The sequence below is a fragment of the Gossypium hirsutum genome, chromosome A13, assembly GCF_007990345.1.
Source record: "Gossypium hirsutum isolate 1008001.06 chromosome A13, Gossypium_hirsutum_v2.1, whole genome shotgun sequence".
Classification (NCBI taxonomy): domain Eukaryota; kingdom Viridiplantae; phylum Streptophyta; class Magnoliopsida; order Malvales; family Malvaceae; genus Gossypium; species Gossypium hirsutum.
The window spans coordinates 2034914-2047104 of NC_053436.1; the positions used below are offsets into that span (position 1 = coordinate 2034914).

The following is a 12191-nucleotide window of genomic DNA, read 5'->3' on the forward strand; positions in this document are numbered from 1 at the left end:
TAATCGTAACTGCAACTCTAAGAAGATTGGAGAAAAGATACCAATATCAAGTTATACGGTTGATGAGGTTTCCTATGAGGATTAGAAAGAGAACCATCATTCATTTAATCATTACCACAACCCCGAAAAGATCGGAGACGAGAAAGAACAAGAGATAGGTTATGGAGACAACTCTAGACCCTAACTCTAGAGTTGAAAGGTAAAAGTACCATGGAAACTCTTGTACTAGGAGTTAGATTGCATTTTGTCCCCTCTACTAAAAAAATTGGACAAATTAGTCCTTATACATTTGATCAAAGAGCAAATTAGTCATTTTGTTAAAAATTATATCCATTTCTACTCTTAAAAACTGGTTCATGTACGTCAAAATGAGACATTGAACTTTCTTGTACAAATAACAAAGATCACTGTGTTATTAGTGAGTCTAAAGAACATAGCCAATGGCCTATTGAATGGATTAAAAGCTAAAACACAAGACATTTCTTGAAGCATATAAAAGATTCAACTTGGGGTCTAAGCAACAGATCTTGCATTTCAAAGAATATAAATCACACTAATGTTCAGCATATGCTTACATCAAAAAACATGACTACATTGCATTACAAACTACACACAGCAATGCACGAAGATGGCGTACAAAGTTTTGTCGAACAGCTACATTAGTAAACAACAAAGAACAACAACAACACGAAATTCAAATCATAACCTTTATAAGACTCCATTGCTAAACCTTATTGCATTGGTCTTCCTTCTCCACCACCACATTGACTTTCTCATACCTGAAATCTTCATGACTGGGTTGATACTTGACGGGGAATACCGTGTGCCTACTAACGAAAATCGCCCACATAAACAGCATCATGAACGCGAACAAGGCACCACATCCAGTAGCGAAAATCAACCTAGCTAGAATTGGCAAAGCACAAAACCTCCCCTTTTCTTCCCTAGTTTCCTTACTATCCTTGTTATCCATATAACTTCTTGGATCAGCAGGCAATGAATGCATCCAACTTGGAACAAACTTTACCCTGAATCTCCATGAATGAACATTAACATTGCTACTAATTTGTGAAGATTCATCACTAGTTGATATTATACCAACAAAAACATCATGATTGCCCCACATTTCTACCAAATCAATATGGTATGCTAGAATTGGATTCAAAGGCCTATTTTCATCTAATTTGCTTAATCTAACTTGTAAAAGTTTGGAACTCGAATCATAATCAACCCAAGATTTCAACACATTCCCACTGTTCAACACTAAATTCAGAGATGACAAATTGCTAAGTTTAACAGATTCAACACCATGAATATCAATGCTTACATGATTTGGATTAAAGTTTCCAGCTTTATCATCATCTTTCTTTGTATCAAATTCAATACCAAGGAATATATTTTCACCAGAAAGACCAAAAGACCCTTGGCCCTGAAATCTTGCGTGGAAACCATTAGGAATAAGCACAAAAGCTAATCCATCACAATTACCAGGAGCTATAGAAAAGGAAAACTCAGTTGAAAACGACACCGGTTGACCCACATTGTTTTCCATTGTGAGCTTCAATGGCTTGTCCAGCAATAGAAGCCCGGAACTAGGCGCGTGAGGACGCGTGAGCTGCACGTAGGAGCTTCCATCTTCAACCCTTGCATCACCAAAGAGGGAAATGTGGGGATCAAAGCTGGGGTTGTTGCCAAGGGCTGAATGGGCAAAAGAGGAAAGGGGTTTTGCTGTAAGGAACAGGAAGATGAAGATTTGGAGATTGAAAGAGGGAATATAGCTGTGACTGGAAATCGGAGCCATTGTTGTACTAGTTTTGGAGGTTTTCGAGGAAGGAAGGGTGATATTAAGGGTGATATACAAGGGGCTTCCTAATCAAAAGGGGCTCAATTTCAACTTTCGTGTTTAGCAGTTGGCAAAGATTCCATTTTTGGGTGATGGGGACTGTGATTAGCAATTTTCTTTTTGTTTCTTTATCAAAATAAAATTATTATAAAAAAAACAATAATCTGTAGTTTCTTCGGTTTTTCTACATTAATATTAAAGAATTTATTATTTATTGAAATGCGTGAGAAAAATATTTCTCCAAAAACTAAATATTTCAAAAATTTATAAAATATTAAACTATTTAAAAGTTTTTATTAATTTAATTAATCGAATTGTTAAAATCGTTGTTTTATGATCTTGTCTGTTCACATTAGATATACATAATATCAATTGAAAGCTCTCATTTTCTTTCTCTTCTACAGTTTTTTTTTATGAAACAACATTGAAAGCTATGGATTTGAGAACTAAAATCTAAACAATTCTATTTTTTTATCTCTAACGTTGATTGTCAAATCAATTTGGATCTAAGGTATATTCTTTTACTCGTTGATGAGTACTAATTTACTGTACCGATCGTCGAATCATTGCTTAGAGCTTGCTAACCAAACTTTTTAAAAAAAAAAAAGCTTAACAACCTAGTTACTTAAATGAAAACTTTTGAATAGTTCAATGATCATTCTATAATTTTTTGAAGTTGAGTGACCAAAATGTAAACTTACTAATAATTTAGTGACATTAAATGTAGTTTACCCAATATATTTTTTTTGGGATGCCAATTGCCAAATCTCCTATACTAAAAATAGGCACTAAGTTTTTTATGATATGATCAGAATAGTTCAAGTTGATCAAGGAAATGTCTGAAAATTTAATGATTTAAGTATAATTTAAAATTGGAACGAATGTAATTTGAAATTACAATTGATGTAATATTTTTTTGAAAATTAACATGAAGATATTTTTACTCCTTCAAGATTTTATGGTAAAAAAATCATATTATTTTACTGAGTTAATATTTCCTATATAGAATTGTTGATGAGTTAACATTCATTGCACTCCTTGTTAAAACATCTTATTGCAGGGAGTGCGTTGATGCTACAATTAAGGAGGAATGTGTTGATGGTATCACCAAGAGAGAATTTTTATTACTCAAGATGATGAGGATTGATTGGCAATTCTCTTAAACAAAAAGGGGAGAAGAAATTTGAGGAGGAAAGTTGGAACTTGTTGATGTTGGGGAGTTTTATTTGATTGGGAGTCATTATATTTGAACTCTTATTTTGGTTTTTTTATTATTATTATAGTTGGATAAATATGAAATTAGACAGTGAGTGTTAGGGAAGTGTCCACTAGATTCATATTTAAAGGATTAGCAATGTATTGAACAATATAAATGGACTCTTTTGAGTATTAGGTTGATATCTAGCCCATAAATGAAGATCATCCTACTTAGGGAAACATTTTGTAAAGATTGGATTGAACTAAATCACTTAAGTCAATCTTTTGGATCGTAGACATTTGGATTGGATTGAGACTCTAATTGTTTAGCTGTTAAGAGTCTATATTAGTATTACTTGCTATTATTATGATGTAATCAATTTTATCTTATTACTGTTTTAATGAGATTGTGATAGATCTTCTATGTAAGAATACTGAACAAAATTTATTTAAAGTAGGTTATTGTACTGAGAATTTAAGCACTTATACTGTTTAAGTGAGGAACTTTGCTTAGAGTGCAAATTGAAAGTAAAACCTTTGGTGTTGTATTTTTATTTGCTAAGTTTACAAGGGTGAACTTAGTGGTGAAAATACTGATATTCAAAGTTCAAAAGTGAGGAGAATTGTTATTAGGTATGTGATAGGTTAAAATCACTTGTAATTATTGAAGAGAGTGGATATTTCTCATTGAGCTAAGTTCTATAAACATAGAAAAACCGAACTACGTAAATAATTCTTATGTGTTTGATTTTGTTTACTATTTTTTAATTTGGTGTAAAAAAAGTGTCAACTCCCTTATTACTCCTTCTAACCATTTAGTTAGTTTAATTTACTTAATAACGGTTTCAAAACTACGTAGACCAATTGCAAGTTGAGTTCCATATCAATACAATTATCTTTCCAGGATAAAAAATTAAAAAAAAAAACTTGATTGTCATATATATATATATATCTTAAGGCCTTCCTTAAATAACACCCATCCACCTACTTTTTTGATAATATAATGGGTAAATTTTAGTTTTAATCTCTCTACTGTTTTGAGATTATATAAGAATGAGTAAATTTTAGTTTTGATCCTTATATTTTATTTAAATTTGAGATTTAATCTATATACTTTAATTTTGACATAATTTGGCATCTCAACTTTTATAATATCATTAGTTAATCTAAATACTTTATTTTTGATTGATGTGGATTTTTAAGAATTGATTAATTCGGTTAATTACCAAATTTCGAACGAATTAAACGATAACTTCTTACCAAATTAAATTCGACCACCGACCGATTAACCGAATTAGATGAGTGAAAGCAATCTTTGTGGGGGAGGGGGGCATCCATCCTTTTTTAATAGAACTCTTTTGGTGATTATCTCAAAGATAGCTCATCTGGAAGAAATTTCTCAATTTCGTTTAATTAGCTTTTGTTCAGTTATCTATAAGATTTTAATGAAGTTGTCGTGAATAGGATTAAGAAAGTAATGCCTCAATTGATTTGGCAAAATCAAGTGGATATACAAATAATATTTTAATTATGTAGGAAGTAATCCGTTCTTTTCACATTCATAAAGGAAATACATGATGGGTTATTATTAAAATCCACCTTGAAAAGCTTATGATAAAGTTGGTTGGGATTTTATGCAAGACTCTTTGGTCTATACGAAGTTGCCAAGTAATCTGGTATGTGTTATAATGCACCGTATTTCATCTTCCTCTATGCAACTATTATTGAATGGGGGCTTTAACAGAAAATTTTGTTCCATCGAGGGAATTAGACAAGGTGATCTTTTGTCTCAAAATCTTTTCGTTGACAAAGCATTAATTATGAATCGATTTATATAATGAGATTTGGAAACCTATTCGGCTATCTAGAGGTGGTCCTTTGCTTTCTCACTTGTTCTGTGTTCTACGAGGCTTCGTTGGAACAGGCTAAGATTTTGAGCACTCTATATTGAACCAATTTCGTCACCTTCTGGTCATAAAATGAATGCAAGGAAATCGAAGATTTTCTTTTCAGCTAATACGATTGAATCAGTTGCTTCCCTTGTCTCTAATTAATTGGGGTTCCAGCTGGTAGAGGACCTTGATATTTATTTAGGGATGTCGCTTTTTCATCAGAAGGTGAAAAATGCTACTTTTCAATTTCTTGTTGATAGGGTTCGAAGCAAGCTTTCCGGTTGGGAGGCTAAGACATTTTCTTTGACAGGTAGAATTACTTTAGCTAAATCGGTATTAATGGCCATTCCGAATTATTTTATGTAAACTACTATGATCCCGATTGTGGTGTGTAATGCCATTGAGAAGTTAGTTTGGAGTTTCATTTGGGGTTCTACTAGAGGAACATGCAAGGTGTTACTTGGAAGTTGGGATTCATGCTGTCAACAGTTAAGTAATGGTGGTCTCAGCTTACGGAAACTAGCGGATCAGAATAAAGCTTTTCTCCTAAAACTTGGCTTCCCTCTTATTACTAAGATTGATGCTCTGCGGGTTTAAGAAGCAAGTATAAACTCGATGGGGGATGTCTTATGTCTATCGCTAGACCCTGCTGTTCCTTTGGAGATCTTTGTGCAAGTTTTGGGATGTTTTACGAGAAAGCATGCATTGGGCGGTTGGAGATGGTCGAACAGTAAAGTTTTGGGAAGACAGTTGGATACCGGGTATGGGACCGTCAACGCATAAGTTTGCGATTCCAGGAGGGGATTGCTGTTCTAGTTATGTGAGTGATTATGTGAATTGCAATGGTGATTGGGAGTGGGGTCGGATTGTGCCTTACATCGATCACCAAACGATGATCAATATAGCGTCTGCTTCTCCTCCTCCTGCGGGTTCCAACCCGGATATCTGCTTATGGCGTGACAAGGCGAATGGCATTTGCTCGGCGGCTTTAGCTTATGACAGAATCACGGCCGGAACTTGGGAACCAAAGGACAAGAAGTGGAAGAATGTTTGGAAAATTCGGGGTCCTCAGAGAGTACGACAGCTTATTTGGTTGGTTTTGAAAGGCCGACTGTTGATTAAGTGTGAACGATTACGACCAGGGCTTACAAATTCAGATATATGCCTAGTTTGCTCTTGTTTTTTAAAACCTCGCTACATGTTTTGTCGAAACTATTTTTTTGAAAACGCAAGAATCGACTTTGATTTGAAAATGATAATTAAAATGAGAGTCGCCACCGATCTTTATTTGGTGTGATCGGATCACCTTTGGTTTAGATAAAAAATTTTAGTTTATTAAAACGGCATTTTGGTCTACGAAATTCAAAAGAACAAGTTTGGGAGTCGGTTACGCGCGAGGAAGGGTTAGCACTCTCGACACGCCCAAAAATTGGTATCGAATTGATTAGTTAGTGTCTTAATGTCGAAAATTGAAGATCGAGAACGAATTTAAAATACGATCTTTTTTTATTAGCGTTGATTTTTAAGGAAAAAAAACACTTGAATTAGCTCAAAACGATCATTAAAGATTTTCTCGTCTCGAGATATCGAAGTATCACATCCCGTAAGTTAGGACACGTTACCATGAATTCCCGAGCGCAGGTTTGTCTTTAATTCCAATTGGAATTCCATGTATTTTAAACTCAAAAGGATATTTAGCTATTTAAAATCAACGAGAGAACCAAAACTCCGTAAGTTAGGGCACAATTCTTTGATGTTCCAAAACGCGAAATATTGCCTTATTTTGAAATTTTTGTTTTTAAATAGTAGCGAATACGACATTTAAACAACGTATGTTATTTGTTTAGGTTAAAATAAAGCGATTTATTGGATAAATGCAACGAAGCTTGATTCACGAGGTGATAATATGAAAATATAGTAATGAATATGAGACAAATATAAATGGTAACAACATTATACAAATGAATAACAGTAATGTAAAATTTCAAAATAAACGAATCAAAATTCACACAATGGCAGTAATCACACAAGGTACATTATTTAAATGTTAACCTCAACAATTAAAGACAAATAAATTTAATAATAATTTAAAAAGTATAAAGCAAATAAAAATGAATAAGATGTAAAACCATTTTAAAATGACAATAAATGGGATTAAAATAATGTGAAAAAAAGAGATTTAAAATCGACAATATACAAATCAATTTAAAATAGATGATATATATATAATATTAAAATAAGTAATATATATATATATATATATATAATAAATACTATGTCAAAAAAAACTAAAATGAACAATAATAAAACAATATTAAACAAATAAGAGAGTTTAAAATAAGTTGTATAAGACAATTTTAAATAAATATACGTAAAGACAAGTTTAGGATAATATATAAAGAAATTTAAAATAAATATTAAGAGGCTCAAAATAATAATATGTAAAAAGAAATTTAAAATAAATAATATATAAAAATTTAAAGTAAATAACATATAAAACAGTTTAAATTAAATATTACACATGAAAATTTAGAATATATTAAAATAAATAATATATGGGAAATTAAAAAAAGATGGATTTTAAACGATTAGAATAGTGTAACTAAATAAAGTATGAAAAGAAACTCAAAATAGAAAATACATATATAATAGTTTAAAACAAATAACGTATAAAATATTTCAAAATAAGTAATATGTATAGGGGTTAAAACAAATAATATATGTAAAATATTTAAAACCAATAACAATTTATAATACATAAGGCGTAAAAAAGATTACAATAATTAATAATAAAATGGTCTAATATAAATAACTTAAGATAAACAAACTTAAAATAACTAACAGTAAAATAGCTCCTAAAAAAATTGAAATAATAAATAAATGAACAAATTAAATAGATTAGGACTAAGCTGAAATTTAATTAAGATTTAAGGTGCAAATTGTAAATAAAAAGAAAAAGAAAAGGGGCCACTAAGGACCGAAGTGAAATACGCATAAAGAACGAGGGACTGATTTGGAAAATATTCCCAGCCCCTATGTGCAGTGTTTCAAAGGACCCGAATGTAAACCAAGTGAAATCTAAGAGCTAAATTAAAAAAACAAAAGAAAACAGAAACTGGGGCCTGATCGAATGAAGTTGCAAAGGAGAAGGACCAATCTCAAAAATTACCCATTTAGGGAGAATGCACACCCCCCACTCCACCAAACGGCGCCCTTTCATCATCCTCATTTAAACAACAAAAAAACCATTCTTTTCTAATTTCATTTCCAACCCCCAATTTTAAAAAGAACAGAAAGCTGTTTGCTTTCTCTCCCTCCCCTATTTCTCTCCGTCGATCATGTTCTCCACCGCCCGCCGTACCACCACCCTACCCGGTGGCCGACGAAGCGCGGAGATGGGCTTCTTAGCCTCGTTTTGAGGCACATTCGAAGGCCATGCCTTCTCAACCCCAAAGAAATCGAAAGAAAGGTCCCCCTCTCCCCGGTTCGACTTCGGCGATTGGAGAAGAGATCTCCAGCGATGAGTCTGTGGGAAGATCAAGGTGAGGTTACCTTTCTCTTTACCTTTTCGTTTATTTTCGTACATGAAAAAGAAAAAAGAACTAAAACACAATAAAAAAAAACAAAGAAATCAAAACCAAGAACTAGATGAAAGAAACTATTGTAAAAACCAAAAATCACCTTAAAATCTCTTTTAGATTAATAGTTTCTGCCTTTTGTTTGTGGCTAAAAAAAATACAAAGGTAAATTTCGGGTTTTTATAACCGATTCACAAGACTTGTTTACTCCTATTTTTTTTGTCGTTTCTGCTTGTTCCTTTATTATTGCGTGTGGGTTTTGGTTCTCTGTTGCGTGCTTCTTTTTCTCTGTTTGCAGGGGATGGAACGGTAGCAGGTGGTGGTGCTGCCATGGCAGCTGGTGGCAGAGGTTAGGGGCGGCACTAGGTTTTATTAATTGGTTATTTATTGTTTTATTCTTGTGCCCGGGTCAAAATTGGCCATTACATGTTTTTCGGGATTGTATTGGCGGTAGTGAGGTTTGGGGTTATCTTGTTCCCAACACAGTAAGAAACATCTTCTGTGGTGTTGATTTTGATGCTTGGTTATTAGGCGGAATTAACAATTGCTGGAACATTCAGTCGATCGAGTGCGTGTGGGAAAACCAAAGGAATGGGTTTATTTTTCAGGGTAAATCTTTGGACTATTGAGGGGTGGTTCAGTCGTTCAGAGAAGTACATGCATGCTAAATGGTACAACAACGTCGCTAACGACCCGGATATTTTCTATCGGCCTTCCTATCAGGCTGTTACTTGGTCGAGACCTCCCCATGGAGTGCTGAAGATTAATACCGACGAAGCACCGATTAAATCGAGTGCCATTGCTTCCGCAGGGGAAGTTGTACGCGATGACAAAGGAGATTGGATTTCGGGTTTCTCACGAAGCCTTGGGGTCGCTACTGTTCTTCATTCCGAGCTCTGGGCCATTCTTGATGGATTGAATCTTGCTTGGGATCGAGGTTTCAGGAAAATAATTCTAGAGAGTGATAGTAAAGAAGCAATTGATATTATCAACAATGGTAGTGATTTCCTCTCCTCTTTGGCACTGGTAATAATTGATGAGAGTTCATTTTGCTCCTATTATAGTATTCAGGTATAAATTTATTCAATTTTTTCAAAGTAGAAAAATAAAAATACAATTTAAGGTATAATGCAGTGGTACAGAAACAGGCGATTGAGTTGCTGCAGCAAGAAAAAGACTACTCTTGTTGAAAGTGACTCTGCAAAATGGTATAAAACAGCAAGCATAAGATGATAGTAAAAACTATCTCTTGGGAAGTGGTTAATTTAGCAGGCAAAACCCATAATATAACCATAGACAACAGGCATTGCCAGTTTTGCCAATGTTGTCAAGTGGTGGGTGCATGCTTGCCTGGTTTGACTGTGATATCTTGAAATTACAGCCAGAAACACATGTTTTATTTTTCCAACAAAAATGACCTTGATGGACCAATATTAAAATTTTGATTACACATTTCTTCAAATCCTAACCGACACCTAGAAAAAATATGAAAAAAATAACTTCAAATTCTCATTCTCTTTACTCTTTGGGTAGGGTTAATTAGTCTCTTAACTTTTTATACATTTAAAATTTAGTTTCCATATTTTATTTTCAATAATTAGCCCTTTATTTTTGGGATTTAAAAATTCATATTCAATTGTTACTACAATTAAATTTTCTATTAAATTCACAAATTTTATATTATGAAATTAAAAAAAAATCTTGATAACTCTGTAACAAAAAGATGACTTTGTAAGGGATTTTAGTTTAGCAGGAAATTTAAAGGTGTTAACAATTTTTTAAAAACCACATCAATATTTTAATCAAAATAAAATATTTAGTCTAACTAATGATATTATAAAAGCTAAGTTACCAACTTATCAAAATTAAAGTATATAAATTAAATGATAAATTTGACTATGCTATAAAGATTAAATTGAAATTTCACCATTATTATATAATTTAGAAAAAGACTGAAAGGTTAACATGTGTCACATAAAGAATGACTACATCACAAATTTGAATAGTCCAAGGATCAAAACTAAAATTTCACCATTATTATATAATCTAAAAAAAAAAATGTTGTGGCATGTGCCACATAAGGAATGCCCGAAATTTTTTATATAAAGAGAGTATAGTTATGTTAAAAATTAAATTAAAATGATTAAATCATAAATTTGAGTATGATATAATGTCTAAAAATTTATTATCATTGTATAATATCAGAAAAAATTTGTGACACGTCAAAAAATTATTTGTTTGAGTCACTTTGATGACGAATGTGGTGCGCTATGTCTAGTCGTCTTTTTGATCAAGTGTAGGGTGCTACAATATTGTTCTTGTTTGTTTTAAGTATGTTAAGTTTTAAATTGATTACAGATTTTAGTATGGCAGATTTCTTAGTTCTAGCATTCTTTCCACAGGGTAATATGAAATTCTCTTTTTATGCCATACTCCAAACTTAAACATGGTATTCACCACTTGTTTTTTAGTTTGGTTTTTATTTTATTTTTTTTGGCTTAGCAATGCCATTTTATTTAGATGAATAAGGTGCATTAGTTTGGTGAATAATATTGTTTTGAGAACAAAATTCACCAAAAGGTGTACCATATTTTTCACCTCCGTCACTTATTATTACCTTTTATCTTTTTATCAAGTTGGCTTTCAGCTTCAATCTTGTAACGTTTAAACGTTTCAAATGCCTCAACTTTACTTTTAAGCAAATAGGTGTAACAATACCTTGTGCAATCATCTATAAAAGTAATATAATACTTTTTTTCACCTCTAATTTGCACATATTTTAAGTCACCAATATCCGAGTGAATTACTTCGTGAGGTTTACTACTTTTTCCAATTGATTGAGAATTTTTTTTTTTTGAAATTTGATTATACACAAACTTCACGTTTATGTGTTTTTATCGAAATTCATAATTCATAACAAATCATGATTTATTAACCTTTGCATAGAAACATAATTCACATGCCCTAATATGCCATGCCACAAATACAGGACTCAAGCAAGTAATCATTGGTTACAATGATCATTACATGCATTTTAAAGAAGCCAACATAGAGATGCCCCTTACCAACAAACATACCACTCTTATTAAGTACAAAACTTTCATTTTCAAGGACCATTTTAAAACCATTTTTTATCAACAATGAGTCAGGCACTAGATTCTTCCTAATATCTTCTACATGGAGTATATTGCTAATATCTTCTACATACAGTATATTGTTAAGGGTAAGAAGGTTCCCTAAGGTCATTTTTAAAATGACTTTTCGAATGCCATGTACTTTCAAAGTAGATGCATTCCCCATGTAAAGTTGTTCTCCATCCACTTCTTTATAAGTGGAGAACATCTTCTTTTCAGCACAAGAATGTCTTGGGGAACTAGTGTCAATCCATCATTGGATTGCCCAAGGTTATTGACCAAGTTGACCTCGAAGACAATTGTTGACAAATTCATTTATGAAACTTCCTTTGAAAGATCATTCACCTCTATGACATGGGCTTGAGGAATATTTCCTTCTTTAGAAGGAGCCTTATTTCTGCAATCTTTGACTTGATGATTAATTTTGTTGCGTACAAAGCATTTGCCATGAAATTTCTTAATAATGCATTTTTTCCTTTCACGGAAAGCCTTTCCTATTGGTTCTTATTAAGGGTTTTAGTCACATATTCAATCGAAATTTCCTTTG

The 12191-nt window shown here is 32.5% G+C and overlaps 1 protein-coding gene across 1 annotated transcript; it reads right to left on the bottom strand.

The window, feature by feature from the left end:
• Positions 1-724: 724 nt before the first annotated feature.
• On the bottom strand, positions 725-1801 carry LOC107929606 (L-type lectin-domain containing receptor kinase VIII.1). Its single transcript, XM_016861091.2, has one exon. It carries the CDS (start codon positions 1799-1801, stop codon positions 725-727), a length of 1077 nt encoding a protein of 358 aa, XP_016716580.1.
• Positions 1802-12191: the final 10390 nt, after the last annotated feature.